Source organism: Molossus molossus, unplaced genomic scaffold (genome assembly GCF_014108415.1).
Source record: "Molossus molossus isolate mMolMol1 unplaced genomic scaffold, mMolMol1.p scaffold_m16_p_4, whole genome shotgun sequence".
Taxonomy (NCBI): domain Eukaryota; kingdom Metazoa; phylum Chordata; class Mammalia; order Chiroptera; family Molossidae; genus Molossus; species Molossus molossus.
The window spans coordinates 108530642-108554616 of NW_023425377.1; the positions used below are offsets into that span (position 1 = coordinate 108530642).

The 23975-nt window shown below is 48.1% G+C and overlaps 1 protein-coding gene across 1 annotated transcript in view; it reads right to left on the minus strand.

Moving 5' to 3' along the window:
• Positions 1-23975, minus strand: part of ARHGAP10 (Rho GTPase activating protein 10) — a 280473-nt gene that overhangs the window by 58785 nt on the left and 197713 nt on the right. The window contains exons 17-18 of the mRNA XM_036240821.1: positions 23001-23106; positions 21281-21440 (exon numbers count right to left, since the gene is read on the minus strand). Of these exons, the coding sequence (XP_036096714.1) occupies positions 21281-21440; positions 23001-23106 (266 nt within the window). The remainder of the gene's footprint in view (positions 1-21280; positions 21441-23000; positions 23107-23975) is intronic.

Consider the following 23975-nt stretch of genomic DNA (forward strand, 5'->3'; position numbering starts at 1 on the left):
ACCGAGTGCGCCTGACTGAAGAAGATGCCAGTCCCCACTGCACGCCTCCCTGCCCGGACCACACTGGCCATGACGTCCCCTCGTGCGGTGGAGACGCGGAAGGGTCCCCAGACTGTGTGGGTCTCCAATTCCAACGAGTAGGGGGGTGCCCCACACCAACAGGCAATTCTCCAACACCAACAGGGTGCCCTGCGGGTCAGCACGACTCTGACGCTCTCCACCTGGATTCAGCCTCAGATCCCGCTGGTTAAGCCATCAGTCCTCGCGGGACTGCCCCCACTTCAGTGACAGGCACGAACCCAACCCGGCACCTGTGCGGCTGATCGACTGGCTTACGTCAGAGGTTCCCACAACCCCTCCTTGGGTCCAGTTAACATGCTACAGCAGCTCACAGGACTCAGGAAAGCCACTTATACGCTCTAGATTTCTGGTTTATTACAAAGGATATTTAAAAATATCAATCAATGGCCCGAAGGAGAGATACAGAGGGTGAGCTTCTGTCCTTGTGCAGTCTGGAGACTGGCACAGTGGCACATGAGAGCCTTCTGGTTCCCCAACCTGGAAGCCCTCTAAGCCCCATCCTTTTGGGTTTTTATGGAGGCTTCACTACACAGACGTGACTGATGAAGTCATTAGCTATTGGTGATTAATTCAGCCTCCTGCTTCTCTCTCCTGCCCCAATATTAGGGGGTGGGACTGAAATCTCCAATCTTCTACTCAGGGTTGGTTTCCCTGGCAACCAGCCCCCATCCTTTGGTGCTTTCCAAACGTTATCTCATTAGCATAAACCCAGTTGTGGTGGAAAGAAGCCTGTCATGAATAAGACGACACCCATTTCACCTTCATGGATCTGAAGTGTTTCCAGGCTCCGAGGGCAGGAGAGCAGCTACAGCAGAGATGCTCCCACCGCTCCTATCACTGAGGAAATTACAGGGTTTGGGGAGCTGGGAGCCAGGAACTGCGGATGAAGAACCAGAGATACGTTTCTTCTTATAAATCACATCCCAGAGGATGATCTGGAAGGTGAGAAATTTCAAAACCAAGTCCCACAACTCAAGGACCAGAAGAGCAATCTGGCAGGTCATAGCCCCAATTCTCAGACTCTGAACACGCTGAACGTGGGAGGGGAGTCACCTGGTATGGGCCCTGGAGGGTAAAACCAGGGCTAATGGGCTGAGAACATAGGAAGGCCTTTGTCAGCTGAATATGGGCGGGCACCTTCTGAACTGGTGAAGTTGCACAATTCCTGGGCCGGTAAAATTGGATAATGAATTCCATGTCCTTGAAGTTTTACAAGGTCAGACTAGGGACATTCCAAAAGATGTCCCAACACTCTGGTTCGACTCCTGCATCCACCAAAGAAACTCTATCCGCAACCCCGAAACACAGCCTCATTCTCCAGACCAGCTGAGCTTGTGACTCGCTCGTCTCAATAAGGAACCTGTCGGGCTGACCTGCCCCCCCCTTTCCGCAGGACAGGGAAACTTTCCCCACCTCCTGACCACGGCACCATGCTGAGACCTGAGCTTCCTCCCTTCCCTGCTTGAAGTCAGCCCTGCTCCGAGCTCAGTGGGCTCTGCGTACATCCGCAGTGCGCGACTATAACACGCCACAGGGATGGCCCTGCCTGTTCAGGGAGTAATCTCATGCTAACGTTCCTTTCACTCTGGTTTTCTCGTTCTACAACTAAAAAGAAAAACGTGTCACATATTAGCATGTACATGAAAAGGCTCTGTAAATGGTTTCCATTTCATAAATACAGTCATTTAAAATAAAGTCATCTGCCTGGCCAGTGTGGCTCAGTGGTTGAGCATCGGCCCATGCACCAAGAGGTCGCTGGTTCGATTCCCGGTCAGGGCACATGCCCAGGTTGTGGGCCAAATCCCCAGTGGGGGGCGTGCAGGAGGCAACCAATTGACGTTCTCTCTCATCAGTATTTCTATCTCTCTCCCCATCTCCCTTCCTCTCTCGAAAACCAATAAAGAAAAAAATAATAACAAAGTCATCCTTTTCTGGCTCCCGAAATACTAACCTCGTCATTCTTCCACAGCAGTTTTTGTTGAAGAGCATGGTGAATAGCTCCTTGAAGTTCACTAAGAGCCATGGCACCTACAGGCATCTTAACCGTATTTTCCTATGTCCTACTATGCAAAAATATGTCAACAAAACCTAGACCGGTCCTAGAACAGTACTGAGTCTGTTCCCAAAAAGGCCAGATTCCCACTGATCAGTCATGTCTGTGAGCTGGGAGGGAGAGAGAGGACCCGGAGGGAGGGAGAGGATGGGGGGGGGGGGACCCGGAGGGAGGGAGAGGACCCGGGGGGAGAGGGAGAGAGGATGGGGGGCGGGAGAGAGGATGGGGGTGGGGGAGAAGGCGGGGGGGAGGGGACGAGGAGGGGGAGAGGACCGGGTGGGAGGGGGAGAGGACCAAGAGGGAGGGGGAGAGGACTGGGATGAAGAATGAGGACCGAGAGGACCTGGACAGAGGACCTGGACGTGGGAAATCGCGCCAGGTGACTAAAGCTCTAAAAGCCCTGTCAAAGTGGGGAGAGTAATCAGAGGCAATAGTCACCTGCATAGCCTGTATGGGAGGGAGTACAGATAACATGTTGTTCTTTAAATACATAACCTTTAAAACATATCCCATTTCCCACCTAAACGAATGTTGCTCCGAAGTCAACAGGGAAGCCGAATTCACTAACCATAGATTCATTTTCAGTGAAATAGTGGGACAGCCCTGCTGCTCACTGTGCGTACCGACCTCGCCAAAGCCTAGCGGTATCAAACCACCACCGTTATCAAACCACCACCGTTTTATTATGCTCGATATCTGGCTCGGGACCCTGGGCCTGCGCAGGACAAGCGGCCTCAGCTGGCATCTGTCCAGTGGACGGAGGTGGCTGGGACTAGAACCACAGGTCTGAGCTCAGTTTCTGTTGTCAGTGGGTTCCTCCGTTCTGTCTGCTAGAATCTGGGATGACCTAGTGTTTGTCCATACATCTGACGTCTGGGATGTCAGGACCGGCTAGGCTTAGCTCCCCCCTGGCCCTATCCGCTTCTCCGCATGGCGAGCGGGCTTCCTCACTCCCGGTGAGGGGACTTCTTCCTAGGCAGCCGATGTTCCCCGGAAGGAGTGTCCCAGGAGGAAGGAAGTGAAAACTACCAGTCTCTTCAGCCACAGTTACGTCAGGCCTGCCACAGTCTGATGGTCAGAGCAATCTCGGGGTCCACCGAGATGTACCGAAAGGAGACACTGTGGGAGTGGGCAAGAGGCTGTGACCATCTTCAATCTGCCACAAAGACATGCATTTCCTTTCTCCCGCTGATATCGTGTGTACGACCAGATGGTAGCCTGGAGAGAGTAAAGGACCACTCCCAAAGTAACCTCTAGACACCAGCACTTCACAATACACATAATGTGGCAAATCGATCACAGGAACAAATACTCTCAGCACGGCTTCGAGTTCTTGTCATCGAAGGACGAGATGGCCCAATAAGGGCTTCGTGCGTCAGAAGGATGGGCACAGACGAACGCAGGCGCTCAAAGGCAAGAAGGATCAGACTCGCTGCTCAAAGTGTCTTCAAACTGAAACTTTTAAGGGATCTCTCCAGCAATTCCCACTTTGTCCAACAGATCAGTCAAAATGACAGTATTTTTACCCTTTGAGATGTGGAACTAGAGCATCTGTTTATTCTGTAACGTAAATTTAAGCATGTGGCAGTCTCTTTAAGTCAAAGAAGAAAACTACATATGAGCCTTAATCTCCTCATCCTGAAAACAAAGTTGATGATGACACTGACACATAAAATACTGGGGAACTACAGAGTCCCCTCCCCAGCAAGGTAATCCTTGTCAACAGTTTCTTTGCTTCCTTCTAAGAAAATTTTAAAGGTTGCCTTTGCATGTGCCGGCACATATGTATAATTTCTATGCATATATTTTAGCACACAGAGGATCATAATAAAGATACAGTTTCATACCCCAATTTTTAATTATCCATTCAAATATTAACCAAACGCCTACTACGAGACATGCAACGTTCTGGACATTGGAAATAAATCAGTGCCAAGTACTGCTGTGTAACACACACACACATTCAGGGGCTGAAAACGACACAGCTACTATTACTGTGTTTTCTGATTCTTGCTGTATGTAAGAGAGCTATCAATTCTCCAAGTTTCCATGGGCCAGGAGTCCAGGCACACCTCACCTGGGTTCCCTGCTCTGGTCCTCAGCTCGCAAGACTCGAATCAGGTGTCATTACGGAGGATTCCACTGGGGATGAATCTGCCTCCGGGCTCATTTGGGTGGCTGGCGAGACTCCTTTCCTTGCGGTGGCAGGACTGAGGTTCTGGGGCTTTGCTGACTGTGGGCTGGAGGCAGCCCCCAGTTCCCTCTCCGTAGGCAGTTCACACATGGCCATTTGCTTCTTTCTGGCCAGCAGGAGAGCCCCACGCCCCCATCTGCTCCGGGGGTCTGATATAACAAAGCCATCATGAGAGATCTGCCATTGATTATACTGGTCAGAATCAAGTCACAGGTCCCAGCAGTACCCCAGGGCCCGGATCAGCGGATCACCATAGGGTGTGTCCACCACACTTAGTATCAGTATTTACCATTCTCCCTCATTCTTTTTCATAGGCTACTGAAGGTTACTTCTCCTGGCCATCACATAACTTATTTAACCCTCTTCGCCACTGCTGAAGGCTGTTTCCAATCTTTACACCGAGCGATGCATGTGGCAGTGAACCTGCTCTCCAATTTCGCAAAATTTTGAGAGCATCTGTCTGGTATTCTGCAGCAGGGAGATTACCTGGGCAGCAGAAGTGCATTTAAGCTCTGCTGACAAGGCCCAACCATCTCAAAAGGGCTGCTCCGATCAACCCCCGCCGGCGGGGTAGGAGACCACTGATTTCCTCCTCGCAAAGTGGCTTCTCTCATGTCTCTCGGTGGAAACTTGCGGCTCCTTCACATACGTGCTCTCTGTCTGCTGACTCAGGCTCACACAGGGTGATCTAGACTTCCACTCAGGGCATTCGTCCTGCGAATGATGCTGGTCATGGGGCCCCTTCTCCCACTGTGTTACCTGGTTCTGCTTGTGTAAGAGCAAGCGACGGATTCGGGCAATTACTTTTAATTCTTCATCCGCATGATCCTTTTAGTGTCTCTCCTGGTTCTTCACTCTGTTCTTCTGGGTTATCTCCGTTATACAATCCTCTCTCTAAATAACACAGAATTTCCCCCTTCTGGTTTCTATGTCTCTCCTTTCTTGACTAGTAATGCTAGGACAATAATTAATAACAGTGAGCTGAGTCACAATTTCAGCATTTTAAGCATTTCGACAACTCAAACAGGATACTAACCTGCGGGCTAAAATATTTTTTAAATCATTTTAAGAAAGTATCCTGCTTTATTAAAAGTATTGTATTAGGAATTAGGTAAATTTTGCCAAGTGCTTTTAGGCATCTCCAGATTTTCTCTTTTTGCCTTAATAATATGGCATGTTATATTAATGTATTTCCTAATATTCAGTCACCTTTATATTTCAGGGATGAACTCAACTCAGATTGAAATATTATACGCTTAAAGTCCTGCTGTTATTTGCTGATGTATTATTTAAAGTCTCTGCATAAAATACTTAAGTAAAATTGATCTACAACTTTGTCTCTGACAGGTTTTGGCATGCGTGCCCTTCTGGAGTCATAAAAAGTTTCTCTTTACTCTGCTATGGACCAGTTTAAATACCAGCAGATGTAACTATTTCTTCCAAGTTTAAAAAAAAATCACCTGTGAAAATATCTGAGCCTGGTGCTTTTCAGGGAAACGAATGATAGCTCTTCTAAATTTTCTCCATTTCTTTCATTATCATCAGTTCACTAATTTCATTCAGATTTTTAGAAGTCTGTGCTCTGTGTATCCATGGGTTATTCCCATGTTTGTTTCTATTTGCATATGTGAGGCTTCTCACCTGTCCATTTTTCCCCTTGACCAGCCTGGCCAGGGAAATCTGTTTTATTTTATGCCCTACAATCCACCAAAAATATAAGAGGTATTTGTTTAGAAAAAACACCTTTTTGTCTCTTTTCTAACTAATTAATTTCAGCTTTTATATTTTTTATTTTCTTCAAATTTGGGAGGAGTAAATGGGTAAAAGCTTAACTAATTTCATTCTTCCTGGGTTATTGGTTGTTTTTTTTTTCCTCACCCGAGGATATTTTTCCATTTTTTGTACAGATAGAGTGGGGGGGAGAGAGAGGAAGGGAGAGAGAGAGAGAAACATCGACATGAAAGGGACACATCGAGTGGCTGCCACCCGCACGACCAACCAGGGCCGGGGACAAACTGCAACCGAAGTACGTGCCCTTAGCGGGAACCAAACCCGGGTCTCTCAGGACCGCAGGCCGACGCTCTAACCGCTGAGCCAAACTGGCCAGGGCTGGGTTATTGGTTTTTAAGGTTATACATTTCCCGGAGAACATCATTTTTACCCTGTCCTTTCTGTTTTGGTATGCATGCTTTCATAATATTTTTATCGGAAGTCTGCAATTTTTCATTTCTACTTTGATCTATGAATCATAAAAGCTTTAAAATTTCCAGATAACCAGGGGACTTTTGGGGAGGCTCCTATGATTATTATTGTTGTTAATTTCTAGAGTTAGAGTATTATGGATCAGAAAAAGAAGTCTGTATTATTTCTGCAGTTTGAAATTTATGGGTTTTTTTAAAATTTTGTTTTATTTGTGGCTCAAAATAGAGACTCAAGACTTATAAACACTGCTTTGCTGTGTTTTTAACTGCTGTAAGAAAACACGAGGCTATCAGATGTATCCTCTGGGCATTTTTATTTCTCCTCAAAAATCTAATAACTGAATCGCACTATGGCTCTACATGGGTAATTCTGAATGACTTAAAATTCAGAATTGACATTTCCTGAAATTCAGTAATCACTTTGGTCAGATTAAGTCTCACTATAATTCAGAAATGAAGTTTTCTGTTTCATCATTACAATTATTTGTTCTATGTACTTGGTTTGGTGTTCCCGTGACAACAATGTCTCGTGAAGGGTCACCTTTGCCCTCCATGGCTACCATTTTCTGACTTCTTTTATCTGTCTTTTTCATCCATTGAAAGTTTTATCAATCACAGTGGTTTGTTTTTCAACTTTTGATTCTATTCATTCCCATTCTTCATCTGTTCATTTGTTTGCAAATGCTCTCTTAGGTGCCCGTCTGTTTTCTTAGAACGGCAAGCACCTCTTTAAAAACTCCTCTTTAATGGCTTTATTTTTGAACTCCCATTTTACTAAATAAATATTTAGTTCTTCTATGGAGGAAAATGTTAGTAAGTTCATTTATTCTCTTCCGTAAATCAGTTTTCCTTCCAAAACAGATTCTTCATCCGCGGTTTACGTTTTTTCCCCTCCGGCTGCAATACATTCACAGAGACAACACACTGGATCATTTGGGGCTGGTCAGTTTCGATTGTCCTGATGTCTGCAATGGGCAGCTCTGTCCACACTTTCTGTTCACACCGCTGCGCTGTGGGGGACAACTTGAACCCCGTGTTTCGGCGGTGTTTTCTGCTCCGCACCGCAGCTCCCTGCCCCGTGCTCTGCAGCCCGAGGAAACCAGCCGTCTGCTAGGGCTGCCCCAGCGGAACCCCACAGCCTGGTGGCTTAAACAGCACACACCTGTTTTCTCATAGTTCTGGAGGAAGAAAGTCCATGGTCAAGGTGGCGGCGGGGCTGGTTTCTCCTGAGGCCTCTCTCCTTGGCTTGCAGATGGCACATTCTTGCCCCGGCCGTTCCTCTGGGCATGTACACCCCTAGGTCCTTTTTCTTTTATTTAAAAAAAATTTTTTTTTCTTTTATTGATTTTAGAGAGAGGGGAAGGGAGAAAAGGAGAGAGACAGAAACATCGACAAGAGAGAACATCGATCAGCCGCCTCCTACATGCCCCCCACTGGGGATCGGGCCCACAACCTGGGCATGTGCCCTGACCGGGAATCAAAACAGCGACCTCTTGGTGCAGGATCAACGCTCAACCACTGTGTCACACCAGCTGGACTCATTTTTTTTTTTTTTTTAAAGGACAGCAGTCCTATTGGATTAGGGCCCATCCTTACGACCTCATGGAAACTTAATCACCCTCTCAAAGACCTATCTCCAAATAGAACCACACTGGGGATGAGGGCTTCAACATATGGATGGTGAGGGAACATGATTCAGTGCATAACCAGAGGGTTCAGGGGGACCCAGGGTGCTACCGGGGCTGTCTGCAGCCTGGTCTCTGAGCTCATCTGTGCTTTTGCCGAAATTCCACGTGCGTGCTCACGCCTCCAGCCAGGGCGGTACACACTTCCAGCAGCAGCCCTGGCCCTCGAGCCGTGGCAGGCGTCTCTGTCCTGGGGCCACCGCAACCACTTCCTCTCCCTCTCCAGGCAGATGGCGGACCAGGGACGACTGGACGACTCCTAGACGTTCACGGTGGGAGCTACCAAGGCGGGAAATGACACTGCCCGCTCTACGGGCTCACTTTCCCCTTCTCCTCTCCCACAGCAGCTCCTTATTTTATTTTTTTTAAACATAGTTATGGTTTTAATGCCTTCTTTTTGACACTTTTTTGCTGGAGATCACTGACCCTGGCGAGTCGGAGAGGGCCTCACCCTGCTATTCTCCTTCTCTGGCAGGAGAGGGGGGGTCAGGAGCCGCTCCTAGCTCTGCGGTCTTTACCCAAGGCTGCCCAGACCACCCCGCCCTCCACGGGGGTCCTGTCCCAGCTGCGTCTGGAGGCTGGCAGAGCGACCGGGAATGGCCCTGCCCCGTGGTAGAACCGCAGCCACTTGCTGATCTCTAGCCTTTTGCTCCACTGACTGATACCAAGCTTTTGTTTCTGTTGTTTCTCTTTTAACCTAAAGTTTGAGTTTATATTGTAAGATTTTGAGATCTGTCTTTGCCATCTTCAAGCATGTGTTTGAGACTCTGGTTTAGATAACAAAAGGGCATTAAATCATACTGGTAAATACACAGGTAAGAAGTAGAAACCTGTAACTTAATAAAGCCCACTCCCCCCTCCCTCTCTCCCTCTCCACGTGTGCAAATGGGCCACGTTTTTTTAAGTTACTTCAACATCGCCCAAGTTTATTTCTCCGCAGCAGAGGTTCCTGAGGTCTCCTGCGGACCTCAGTATCAGCACGCGCCCTAAAGCCATTTGTAAATCCTGTATATGCCCGGGTGTTTTTCCAGAAAGTGAAACTGTTCTCTTTCAAATTCTCAAAGGGTAGGAAAACATAAAAAAGGTTAAGAAGCACTGATCTGCAGCAATGAACGGGAGAGCTGCCAAGAGCAGGAGACAAGGCAGAATCAGCAACAAGTGACGACAGTCTGAGTTCACCTGAACGACAGTCAAGTAGAACAGTTTTCAGTTACGTGGACCCTGGAGAAAGCCACAGAGGACTTCCGGGCAAGTTCCACTGCGGACATCCGTGGCCCCGGCGTGGGAGGAACACGGTGCTGCAGAAATTGGGGAGTCAAGTAACTACACACGAGAAACAGCCACCACTCCGGGAACCTGTGCACGTCAACCCATCAGGAAGCACAGCTTCCTCTGAGCCCTTCAGCCCGTTAAGCACAAATGACCTAATTCCTTCATTAAATTCTGAAAATGATGACTAATCTCCTTAGTGGTCATTTCCCCGACTCGCATCTAAACAGAAATGACATTCTAGGAAAATCAAGTGTTTGAAGCCTTCCCTGGAGAAACAATGTCTTCACTTTTACTTACTGCTGAGGAAGGGAAAGAACAATGACCTAAACAAAATGATTTATTTACATATAAATAATTTCCAATAAATAAATAAAAAGTAAATAAATTCCATTTCCAATATACAAAAAAAAGCAGAGTTGATTCAGCGACCCATGGAAGAGAGCAGGAGGCAGATACTGCGAAGAATACGCTAGAGATTACGATCCACATTTTGTGTGAGCGTCCAGTGTGCCCTGTTTCTTTATATGGACATATCTAGAATTACTGCCATTTACAGAGGAGTGTAAATCCTCCTCCGAATCTATGGATCCAGCCACAGTATCGGGTTTGGCACAGCGACAGTCTGTCGGTAGGCCGTGTGCACTTTGGTAATTAAGGATAAGCGATACTGACGACCAGCACTGCACCAGCTGTGCTGATTAACAGGCCCTTCTTGTGCACACAGCCAGGCGCTGCAGTGTACAGCTCCGTCGACGGTGAAGCGCGTGACTTTATGAAATCAAATAGAGATTTCCTTTCTCACTCCCACACATTCCAACGGAGACACACACAAGCACTTTTATGCAATTTAAACTTGGAACTATTCATGTAGTAATATTGACTGAAACACTATGCATCATTTAAGCTTAAAAAAAAAAATACGGTCTTGTTTTTCTTGGGACAGTAGAAAGACCACAAGAAACTTTCTAACTGTGTGGCTTAACTGCCTGAAATCCTTTTTGGAACAAGTCAGGCTATAAATGAATAAAGCAAGCTGTGTGACCTTGGGTAAGTTCATTTCAACCCTCCAGCACGGTCTCTCGCATTAATCTATAAACTGCAGACAAACCAATACTCCCCACCTTCTGGGCATTGGCTGGCTGACTCGTGGTTCTTTATGAGCTAGAGCTGGCCAGTGTCTGGAAGACCAGGTGCTCAGGAAGCCCGAGTGCCCATCCTCTTCCCTAAGCAGCCTGGAATGCTTAGCAAAGGGAATCTTCCATTTTTATAATTATGTCCATCCTACCCCCTGCAGGCCAAGCTCAGTGCTGTGAAAGAACAGATAAGTACATCTTCTGAAGAAACAACCAATTTGATTCACAAAGGGATGCCCAGTAAGTACATTTAAGTCTTTAAAGTGCAGGACTGGTCTTAACCTGGCTTTGGACAAAGCAAGCCAACGGCGTCTCATGGGTCCAGGTTCTAACACACAGCGTGCAGGCCATACTAGGAGACTTCCGCTGTGTCAGAGTTAGCTGCTCTGTTCTCTCCCAGTGAACGTCTCAAAAGCAAGATCTGCTTTGTTTCCTAATCTGTTGTGCCTGTCCATGTAGCACAAGGCATGGAGCAGCAGTTTAATACACGTTTGTGGACTGAATTAAGAACTGCATAGTCCGGCCGGTGTGGCTCAGTGGTTGAGCGTCGACCCATGCACCAAGAGGTCGCCGGTTCGATTCCTGGTCAGGGCACATGCCCAGGTTGTGGGCCAAATCCCCAGTGGGGGGCATGCAGGAGGCGGCCAGTTGATGTTCTCTCTCATCAATGTTCCTATCTCTCTCTCCTCTAAAATCAATAAAGGTAAAACAAGAAGGGCTTTCGAGGGACTTTCCATTCTGTGCAAATTGATCCAGCACAAGGCTGCAAGGCTTGTCATTTGCTTAGCCCGCTCTGACCATGTTCTTCTCGGTTCCACGCTCCTCAGGCAAGTGAATCCTGACCTTTTTAACAAGGCTGACGACATGCACTTCACTGGCAAGAGGGGCAGACACGTCCCGAGCCAAAGAGAATGAGTCCCAGTGACAGAACATCACCTCACGTCTGACCCCTGCAGGGTTCTCCATACAAAGGCTCGCCTGCCACGTTGTCATGGGGACTTGTTTGGTAAACAGTTCTCTAAACTTACATAAAACGTCCCGCGTGGTGAGGACTCGCGGCCGTGCCCCAGCTGCACAAACATGTACACGTGCAGGCGTCACCCCAAATGCCTGATTTCCGGCCAACGGCTGGCATGTGGGTACACGCTGGGCAAGGATGCCCACGGGACCTGGTCTCTAAGATGTTTGAACGTTGCTGCTTTTTCGGGGCTGGGGGCAGAGTCTGCTCTGTGGGACCCCTCCTGGGGGGGGGGCATAAAGAAGATAGCATGTGATCCCTCCAGCCTCCCCCATTTTGCCTCTCGTGTCCTCATCCATCGCTGTGATGAATCTAGGTGTCAGTCCCACCGGACACTGAGTCCCTGAGTCCACCAGCAAACCCCAAACACGGAGGCGGTCCTGAGGACCGTCACCCCCCGAGAAGCAGGCACCACTCTCAACAGGAGACCTCTCTCCTTCACCTGGTCCTTTTACGCCGACCTTTAGCCATGAGGAAAGCAGAGGATTCATGGAAGTCTCAGAAACAGAACACCGAGCCCCAGGGTGCGGGCACAGCATCTGGCCAACATCCCTGAGTCAAAACACCTGGCAGGCCGGACGCTGGTGGTCGGCGCTATGAGCCCATGGCCGGCGGTCAGTTACCACACGATTCCGCAGCGGCCCTTCGGGACGGCTTTGGTTTCGGAGCGACTCAGAAGTCCGGCGGGATCGTGAGGCTGCACCGTGACGATCCGACCTGGACAGAGATGCCCCCTTCAAACTGCCCCACGCGGGCGCCCCCTGCCCCACGCAGGCTGCACACCCGCCTACCTCAAAGCAATGGGAAGCAGCTGACTTTCATGGCTGAAGCAGAATCTCTCACTGCGGGCTCACACTTTCCTTGTCCAAACTGAGAAACCAACATTTTCCCAAAAGGCTTCCCTCGCTGGCCTGGGGGGGGGGACCAGGAACTACAAAGTGTCACTGATGACACTTTGAATCTAAAAATCATGAATCTAAAATGGATGACATCCTTACCGTCTCCCCTCCCTGCTCCTGTACAGAAATATGGAAAATAAGTCAACAGCTAGATGAGAAAGGCTGAGCCTGAAGGAATGTTCTGGACCCTAACGTCTCAGATTTTACCGCAGCTCTTGGTTTCTCCCGAAGTCATAGGTTCCTGACCTGGGAGTCTCATAAACTCCTTAAGTAGCATATACATTTCTTTGGGGTGCAGAGCAGGTCCTTGAACAACATCATTTCGTTCAATGCCATTTCGTCTAATGCTGATGAGATGCTGTAGGAACTTAACTCTTGTTTCTATCAGCCTGTGGCAAATCAGTTTCATTAAATGTTGTTTTGCTTAAAGTCACAGAACTTACTGACGGCGGTGAGGTCTTCCTGTATATAATATGCTGTTTTCTGGGAAGAGGCCCCAAAGCTTCCATTAAATTTTCAAAGTGGGTCCTAATGAAATAAAGCTTCAAAAGTATGGCTCTAGATAGAGAAAGGATGTCAGATGCAAGAGTGGACTTGAAAATGCAAACTACCCACTGAATGGCAGCCCAGAGGGCCACCCAGCGAGATGGGGGAGAATGCAGTGGGCAGGGACATGACACACCCCACTGGAAACCCAGAGCTGGGAATCAATTACCCAGATAAAGGAAATCATGGGAGAGCTGAGAGAAAAGCCATTTCTGGTCTGTGAAGAGAAAGCTGATGAAGAAAAAGAAAGTTAAAGAAATTCCAGTCACAACTACGGGAATGCAGCCACAGGCTCGGCTTTGAGACTCCAAAAGCCCAGTTTCCCCTAACGTGACGCCGCTCAGACATACTCATCGGTTTGCGCGAGGACTGGGCCCTTATGGACGTGCAGGACAGACACCGAAATGCAAACTAAACGGTGTTAACGGCGAGTCTGCGCAGAAACTGTGTCACCTGTAGTTATCCAGCTGCAGGTCCTTCCCACTCAGTATTTGCTCACAGTATCTGAAAGTGATCTGGTTGACCTAAACACGACCCAGTTGACATAAGTAAACATGGATTTATTTATTATTATTATTATTATTTTTAATCCTCACTGGAGGATATTTTTCTATTTATTGTCAGATGGAGTGGGAGGGAGAGGGAAGGAGAGAGGAAGAGAGAGACAGAGACACATTGACAGGTTGCCTCCCACAGGACCCTGACCAGGTCTGGGGACGAACCGCAACCAAGGTACATGCCCTTGACCAGAATCGAATTCCAGACTCATTAGTCCATGGGCCAACACTCTAACCGCTGAGCCAAACCGACCAGGGCTAAACGTGAATTTATTAAAAGGCATCAGCAGGAAGTGAAAGAGCTAGAACGCAGGACGGCTCCAAATCAGTATGTTGAGGCCGTCAAAAACAAGCCTGCGACTCCACCTCTCCCCGCTGCATTTTCTAACCCTCCCTGCACACTGCCCCCCCGCCCCCCGCCCCCCCTCTCACAATGACTGGCTGGGTTTCTCCACATCCCAAGCCCAAGTCTCCAGAAGAGATGACCCGTATCCTGTAGGCGCCTCTGCTCGGCAGATCTAAGGAGAGAGACACCAAGTCTCACAAACACGCCGGAGGGTCCATCTCCACAGTGAGCGAGCGATTCCCAGAGGGGCTGGGCATCTGCTAGGACAGGTGTGTACTAAGTGACCCGGGGCACTACAGATGGGGGAGGGGCAGAGAGGTAAAAGGGGTTGTGAGTTCGGAATCCAGACAAACACCCTTCTCCCGGCCCTGCCTGAGTGTGAAGGTGCAGAATCGTTCCAGGAAAAGAGAGAACAACTTTTTCTCTGCAAGAATCCTAGTCTGATGCAAAGTATCACTGTATCGGCTTCAACAGTATACATATTATATTAATATAAACTTTCATCATTTTTAATTCCATAGTTTTTGCTAAAAGCATGCAGCTTATTGTCAATGCTCCGGCTTAGGGTTCAGAAAAATCGTTGTACCTAATGCTGAAGTGAGGATACTGCATGCTTCTATTCTCCCATTTATACTAGTTGGTGTAATTTTCGATTTCTGAAAATATAAATTTCGATTTGAGCCATCAAAATATTTTATTTTTGGTGATTTAGTTCGATCTACATATAATCCAGACCCGCTGTTTCTTCTGAGGGTGACGATGCAGCCGTCCAGGCCGCTAGACAGTGACCCGGTGACCGTGCAGACACAGGCCTTCCACACACAGCCCTTCAGAACGGAGGGAGCAACATTACAGACTAGGGCTCATCAGCTCCGCCTCCGGGCCCACAGTCCCGGGCTTGAATCCCAGCTCCAGAAGAGAGGCTGCTCAGAAGTGAGGTGTATGGACAAAGGGATCATACTCCTCGTTTTTAATTCTGTGCGTCTGACTGAATGCCAAGTCCCAAGCTCTGAGCTCCGCATCGTTGGAGCTTTGCACTCCCAGAGACTTTGCCAGAGAGTTCTGGTGTGGATCGGACCTCAGAGGTCTGCTCGCTTTCCTGTAACGCCTCCATCCCAACGCGAGCGTGAACACATTCTCATTATTAAAAATATGATAAAGTCCTTCCTGCTAGTGAATCAAAAACACACCTTCTGGCAGGTTCTGCTAACTTGCACTGAGCATGCTTCCGGAGACATCAAAGAATAAATCAACTCCCCCTTCTAGACTGCAGCCCCTCAGTTTCTGGAGACAGTCCGATGCTTTCTCCATCCCAGACACAAAAATACTGCAGAATGAAAGACCCTTGTCTCCCAAATTTCCTCTTATCAAACACTCCAGTCCCAGGGGGAAATACTACCTACCCTCTACACAGCTACATTTCAGCACAAAGCCTAGACTTCTGGTGCTGTCGCTCATGAAAAGAGCAGAATTGGGAAGACAAGGTCATTATTACTGTCTGACTGTGCTGAAAAGACACAGAGAAAAGAGGATAGAAAGTTTTCTGTGTTTTTAAAGCTTCTTTCTAAACACTCTAGAAAATGCAAGGCCCTGCTGAGAAAAAAATAATCTAGCAGTAAAGTAAATTTCCATGGCTACGCTGAAGAGGCCAACATTTATGAAAATTAGAAGAAGAAGAAAAAAAAATCACCCTCTGAAAATCTGTCAAACGTTCTGGTCTTAACTGCTACGCTCAACGGTCACTACTCAGGCAAACATGAAGCTCGGGGAGACTTGGAAGTTGTATTGTTTCGCTGCTGTTTCAGACATTTATTTTTCTCTCACCGGAAAGCGAATGCTGCCTAGCAACCCAGGGCCAGCAAAGCTAAATCAGGAAGCATTTAGGCTGTTTTTTTGTGTGTGGCTTTTTAAGAGATTTCTTTCTCCCGTTAAATGACAAGCTCGCTCTAAGACTGGAAGGTTCCTCGTACGTGAAGGCGGACAATGGTGCGCGCTGCTCACTCGGGCCTGCTTTCTATCACAGGGTGAGAGACCACCCTGCAGAAGGGGGGGATGCGGGTTGTTTCTGCAGAACAGGAATGGGGAAGTGGGCCGCCCTGGGTCAAACACAGTCCCCACGTGACCACTGCTGGACTGCAAGCCGGGGCTGAACAGAGAATCCCCTCCCCCACGGAACCTGGGGGCAGGGCAGCCTCCTTCGAGCTATGGGCAAGGACAGGTGGACACAGGTCTGAAGGTGGTCCCAAGGTTGACAAGAGTGAGGCAATGCACACTGATGCTCTTCTCCCTGCGCCCTTCATCGAATACTCTGGTGATGACCCTGGACACCTGGCAGGAACATACACGCCCTTCTCCCCTTCACTCTTTCCAGGCTCTTCTGTGACCAGGGGACACCAGCTCTTCAGGGACAAGGGCCTGGCCACATGTGGCAAACAGGGAGAAGCCAACGCGTTCTGAGAAGCCACGCGGACACCAGCCTTCGTCACAGAGCGTGGCCGGCACGAACGGCCTCCGCCTTCACACCAGGAAAACGGAGACAGGTGGCCAGAGAGCCCGGTTCCGAGGCTAAAGGGCTTCTTTGGACAAACTTATTAGAATCTTCACTGGAAGAGCTTCACGTAAACAGAACGTGACGGTCCCTTGGCATCCCGTGGCTCATGGAAACTGTAACAAAGGCTTGAAAGAACGTCACAGCCCGCTGACCATCAGACAATCAATGGACATCAGCGTGTACTGAAGACCATACAAAGCTGAAATCAACCCAGAGATCCACATCCCACATAGTGCATTGAAAATCCAATTCAGATCCTTAACAAGGTAAATATAACCTGGATTATAACTATATTATTATATGCATTATGTAAAGCAACGTGACTGAGAAGAACATTATATATACACCTTACTTTGTATAAACTGCCAACTTATGTATTAACATAAAATAAGGCAGATTTCAGCCCTGAACAGTTTGGCTCAGCAGTTACTGGCCCATGGACGAAAGAGTCTTGGGTTCAAATCCTGTCAAAGGCACATACCTCAGTTGCCCTGGTCAGGTCAGGGGAGAGGCAACCAAATGATGTCTCTCTCACGTCGATGTTTCTCCCTCCCACCCAGCCCCCTGAGCCCTCCCTCTCCCTCTATCTGAAGATAAATGGAAAAGTATCCTCAGGTGAGGATTTAAAAAATAAAATAGGCAGATATTAAAAGAAAATGACCCTGATATTAATGTTTTCCTTGATAATCCCAAAGGCTCAGCAGAATTTCCCAGGGCCCTCAGGGACCGGGGAAGAGACACGACAGATGCGAGCTCACAGGTCATTAGAGTATGAGTGTGAGGAGCAAGCCATGCATGCCTCAGTCCTCCTCTGGTCTTCCTTCCCCATCATGTCTGTCCTGATGCTTCTTCCTGTACATTCTTCTCCCGTGTGGGAGAAACACATCTATGCTTACTGTCGCCCACTCCTGAACACTCATTAAAGCCCTTACAGGTTGGTGTCAGGCCTTGCTCTCAACAGACATTCCCCCTTGGAGAGCACGATGCCACCTGCCGGCCCCTGTAACCTCCCTCCTCATGGCGGCACCTGGCCGCCCGGACAATGTCCCTTGGTAACCGGACCCTGAACTTGTCTGCATCTCTTCTGGCTCACATTTATTACTAATAGTAAAATCTCGGTGTTTCTCAAGTATATTGTTCTTACTTTCTTCTAGTGATGCAAATCTAAGCCACTGGGGGGGAGGGGCAACCCTTCGTTCAAACCCAGGCACTGCCCCTTACTAGCTATGTGCCCTCAAGCAACTTAACATCTCACCCTTCCATTGCCTCGCGTGCATGAAGAGATAACACGCAATACGGCTTTTGTAGATACATGGAAATACTGTTACATATATATGCAATGGGATTTGAATATATTTAAAATATATACCCAGACATACACACACATACACACTAGGGTTGAAGGAGATAAACACCCTATAGAACAGATCAACAGCATATAATACCATGAGCATCCGATGAATTCACCTGCCAATCTCTAGCCTCTTTACTTTATATCCCACTGCCCACCACTGCATTTTCTCACAAGGTTGCGCCCCATGCCGCCAACGGTCTGCTGGACGTCAGACCACAGCGAAAACCCAGCTTCTTAGAATATGAACTCATCTCACTCCTGCGCTGTTTTCTTTCTTTCCTGTTATTAATGGCACCAATATTCCCCCTGGACTGAGTCCTCAGCATGACTTATAACCCCATCCTCGGAGAGGCCCCACAAATCCAGTCCCTGGGTTCTGTCTGGTCCGCCTCACAGAATGAGCTCTGCAGCCCGATGCCCCATTCACACCAGGCCCTGAACCGACACCGCTGACCTCTCCTGGTCTTTCATTCTTCCGCTTCCCACTGCTGCCGAATGGAGCTTCCTGAAACAGCCCACGACAGGTCCTGCTGCCTGTGAAACTAAATCCGAAGTCCTCTGGAGCCTTCTCCACCTCCCCGCACCTGGCCTGACTCCAGTCTCCCCCGTGTCGCTTACCCAGGTTCCCCCAGGAGCCGTGTTCCCAGAACAACACCTACTCTCTGTGCCTTTCTGACTGTATGATCCCCCAAATCTGAACTGTCCTCTTAAAACAGCCCCACCTATTCAAACTGCATTCCCAAACCCAGTCAAACCACTAACCAGGACACTTTCCAGATTCCCCACCACTGGACAAACTCCATGTGAAGTCTCATCAGCTTCTCTGTCTCTGCTCTGACTCTCTTGAAGTGACTGCTGGTCATGTCTTCTTTCCCCTCCTGGCCTCACGGTCTTCCTTCCCCCAACTCTCACCCCATGTCTGACTCAAAGCAAGCTCTGTACTGAGTTAATCCACGACACGTATACCTTGAGAACAAAACGTATGCAAAGCTCACAAATTCTAAGGCACAACCCCAACGTGAAGATCCTTGGGAATTTCACAGTGTCCTTCTCCACCTGGGAAATACAATGTTCTGCTTTGCAAGGGAAAAAAAGACCTTGATAATATTTTTGGCCTACGAACACTTCTTTTAAAATAACATCTTAATGCATTATGTGGAGATGAAGCCAAAGCATGTGGGTTAAGTTTCCTATAAGCACATATGGGTTTTATGAAAACAGCAGAGGCTGGGATAACATGTGTCTCCCAAGCAGATTCACTAGGGGTCTTTTTCTAATTCCAAAATGAAACCAAAGCTTTCTTGCTTTAATTATATGTTGAAAGTTTCTTCTGCTTTAGTGACTCTCCTAGTCAGTCAACATGTTCCCCATTCCAAGGGGGGGGGAATGAGTAACAGAGAAAAAGAACATCTTTCGTCTATTGCTTTTCCTTCATAGTCCCTACCGGGGTCTCTTCATTTCCTTTCTAGTTTCTCCTCCTTCCTGTACTGGAACTCTCTCCTTCCTCACAAGATTTTTTTTTTTAACCTCGCCTGTCCTGACTTCCTCCCTCTTCCTTTTCATTCTCAAACAGCTACCAAAAGGATCTCGAGCCCTCCTGCGACCTTCAGATCTTTGGGTGGTGTGTGTACATCCATCGTCAAGGAAACCTGGGGCTCACATGGATGCAGACATCTGTCTGTGTGATGTTTTCCTGAACAACCACGCTGGTCAGCAGAAATGTGCTTCCTCATCACAGAGCCTGGGCTCGCTCTCCAGTGAGGTCTCCCAGGCAGGACAGAGGGCTGGGAGTGAGCATGAAAGGAGACAAGGCTGGAAGTGGGGAAGAAAGAGGAGGTTATGGGGAACTCTCAGAAATAGTCACTAATCCAGGCTAACCGCACTCAGTGAAGAATCTGAAACTCGGCATCTCCAGCCTCCCTGCTTGGCAGGACACCTCACGGCTGCCCTAATGTCAGCTGTGCGTTCACAGAATCATCCAGCCTGGCGCAGCAGGGGAGAGGGGGAAACTGGGAACCCTCCCTCTACTTAGCTCTATAAAGCTTGATCTCTGAGAATGGGGCCAGTTTCATCTGCTGTAACTATTATAATTGGCTCAGCAATGCCACTTGGAAATTCCTCTAAGATTTGTTAACAAGGTGAGAACTGTACTATCTACTTCCCAGCAGGAGAATCGTGTCTTTATCGTCCCAGCCTCAAATGACACAAGAACATAGGAAGCCAAAGCAATAAATGGAGATCCTTTTATCCGAGAGCAAGACCCAGAGAAGACCCAGAGCCAGTGTTTTCACAAAGAAACTGGATAAAAGTTTCTTAACTGGGAGTTCACGTAATGATAGTTGCATTACTAAACATTGTTGCAAAGATTGTAGTCTTATTACTTCTTTTTCAAACAATGAATAGTAGCCTCCATTCCATGGGATCGCTGAGGTTCAAGGACAGTTTGATAGGAACATAAAAGAAGGCACAAATTCACCACTAGCTACTACGCACACACACGCGCGCGCGCACACACACGCACACACACACTTCTCACACCCATAAACAAGCTGCTTTTACTATGCTAGTAAAGAAAATCTCTGACCAGGTTTCAAGCTTTGTCGTGGGAACCAAGACTCGCTCAGCTAGAATCGTCCTAGCAAACAGCAAATGCAGCAAGGACCCAAGAAACACTCTTGCAATTCTGCTCCAAGAGACTAACCCTCTGTCTGACTGTCTCTTTCCCACTCTTCTGGCCCCCTCAAGATTTGTTGAGTTCATTAGTTCAACCAATAAATATTAACCGAGCATCACATATGTACCAGGTTTTATTCTGTGCTCAGTGTACAAAAAAGATCTCTGCTCTCAAGGATCTAGCAGGGAGAGATAGATAACAACTAAGAAAATAAATAAGTGAATTATACAGTCTGTTAGACATGGATGATGCTATAGGATTCAAGCCCTGAAGAGGCTTCCAACCCTTGGCAACCAGACCCTGAACTTGCCTTCATCTCTTCTGGCTCACATTTATTACTAATAGTAAAATCTCAAGTACATTGTTCTTACTTTCTTCTAGTGATGCAAAACTAAGCCATTGGGGGGGACAATTCTTCGTTCAAACCCAGGCACTGCCCCTTACTAGCTATGTGCCCTCAAGCAACTTAACATCTCACCCTTCCGTTGCCTCGCATGCATGAAGAGATAACACCGCAATATGGCTTTTGTAGATATATAGAAATACTGTCACGTATGGCACTCTGTCACAAGAAAGAAGCTCAGTGTGAATTTCTCAGAACCAAGCTCACCATCGCGATGCAATAATGTTAAAGAGAGAAGGGAATGACTTTACATCCCATGGTGACAAGCCAAGTACAGCAACTCCTTTGAGGGGAAAAAAAATAACAATTTTACCTTTTCATGATTTTCAATTAAGATTTCCACAACAATGTTCTGAAACTTCAAGTCCATGATGGCAGCAACTGTTTCTTCCTGGGGCCTCATCAGAGTCGGGCCGAACACCACTCCCAAATTTGCCACGGTCATCAGGTTCTGCTTGGAGTGGTTCGCAACGCTGACATTGACGAGGGCGGAAAGAAAGGTCTCTGGTTAAAAGATGAGCGAAAACTGTGGAATGTACCGTATTCTGCAACACTGTATTTCCCTAAAAACCAGGACTCGATGGTCCTCAGTATCTCCCTCTAAAATGACTGGACCCAGTAAGACCACACATAATGAGGTCCCTGCCTACCTCTCTGCTCTAGCCACTGTGACTGCCTTAATAATTCCATGTGCACCCCAAGCTTGTATCCCTCAGAGGCCCACATTTACTGTTCCCCTCTACTTAGAACACCCCCCCTGTCCCCAGACAGCTGGGAGACTTAGAAGAGTTACCTTCGCAAGCACACAGAACTTGGTCAGAGGTCTCACATGTGGCCCAGTGGGCAACCGGACATGTGTTCTCAGCAACTCGAGGGTCCCATCCTCAAAGAGACTTCCCGCAATCACACTGTGTGGTCCCGCACCCAACATATATTCTCACGCTACACTTTGCCTTTTGATCACTTACCACCTGAAATTATTTTATATTTTTATTTGTATTGTTTATTATCTTTTCCCCTTAGAAGGAGGGAACTTCCTGAAAGTATCTTGTTCAACTGTGTATCTACCAGCACTTAAAAAAAGCCATTCAGTAACTATTTGTGTTCCCAATGAATGAATGGCTGTCCTAGGACCAGAACCCGGGACAGGCCATAAAAGAAACTAGAGCCCTGGCCGGTTTGGCTCAGCGGTTAGAGCGTCGGCCTGCGGTCCGGAGAGACCCGGGTTCGGTTCCCGCTAAGGGCACGTACCTCGGTTGCAGTTTGTCCCCGGCCCTGGTTGGTCGTGCGGGTGGCAGCCACTCGATGTGTCCCTTCACGTCGATGTTTCCCTCTCTCTCTCCTTCCTCTCTCTCCCTCCCACTCTACCTGAACAAAAAATGGAAAAATGTCCTCGGGTGAGGATAAAAAAAAAAAAAAAAAAAAAAAAAAAAAGAAACTAGAAAGCCAGAGACACTGCGTAAAATAAAGGTTCTAAAACACAGGGCTCCTCAGCTTCCTCTCGCCCCCCAAATTCTGTAAGTACAGTGAAGGAAGGGCTAACCTCTGTATCTGAAGGAAGGGCTAACCTCTCTACTAGACTATTAGATTTACTTGCCTTTTTAAAGAGGGGATTAAAAGAACAGAATGGACCCTATGAAATAACTACCGATTGCTGTATTAAACAATCTTAAAGAACATGTTCAAACTTAGAGTTAGGTAGGTGTGAAACCAAGCTAAATTTGCCAACAGACTTACAATCACATTTCCAAAATCAATGTACAGTGAAGTGTATAATAGTCTCTTCTTTTGCTTCAAATCAAACCCCAAGTCACTGGCAGTGATGTTAAGCAAATAATTACACGACTTCATGAAAGCATCGGATTTCAGCAGCCTCATCCAAAACACACACAGTGAGTCAGAGGTTCAGCCTGTCTTTCCAGGTGTGGTCCCTGGTACTGTGTATACAACCCCGGTTTCGACCGTTACGAACCTCAGAACACCGCACAACACCCAGAGCACAACCAAGGCAGCGAGGGAGGAAAGGGGCTTACTTTGTTAAGTGTTTCACCAAAATGTCCAACATCTCTTTATTCTTCTCCGGCAGCTTGTGTACCAAGAAATGGATAGCATTAACACGAGATTCCGGGCTCCCACTTTCTTTAAAAAGGAAAAAGAATCGAGTTAGCAGAATATTTGGAGTCAACCTTATTCCTAAAAATCAACAGATACAGTCTCTCATCTGTTCAACATCTTCAGAGAATTGCAACATGTGTTGTCACCTCTCAGGGGAAAAGAGAGTCCAAGCCGCTCCCTGCTGCTGGCTCGCCCGGCCTCCCAAAGGAGGGACCTCAGTGAGGCTGACCGGCCAGCACAGCCCCCCGGGCACCTGCACCTCAAGGGTGCTCATCACTCACTCCCACGGGTCCCAGCACTGTCACCGCCCCACAATGGAATGCAAATGAAACATCAGCAAATAAACGCTTGCCTCTCACGGGTTCAACTTTATCCCCTCACAGATGTGGAAGGCCGGGCCCCCAGGATCTCAGAATGTGCCTGTTTTAATCAGGTACAGTTAAGACGGGCAGGCATGGGAATGACTGTCATGAAGGAAGAAGCTGCCCCCACAGCGCCAGGCAGAGGCGTGTCAGGCCACACAGCCCTGCGCGGGCAGCACCAGGGCCGGTCAAGACGCAGAAGGAACCGGGGACACAAGGGCAATCAGCTCTATTGTGTTTCCGTTGCAGGAACAGGTGAGGCCGAGTAAGCAGCCTTGGGCGGGTCTGAGTTCTTTCAGGGGCTCTGAGGCCGAGGGGCTTCCTCAGTTGTCTGGCTCCTGGCCCCAGGGGCTTGGGGCAGAGTGCAGCTGGAGTGGAGGAGCCAGCAAGAGGGGGGGGGGGGAGGCTGGATTGGTTGGCTGGCGTACGAAAGCACTGCGAGGTGTGCTGTCCGTAGAAATCGGTGAGCCCCCGAGGGCTGTCTCTCAGATTAGTAAAGCCCCAGATGTCAAAACATCAGAATAAAATGAC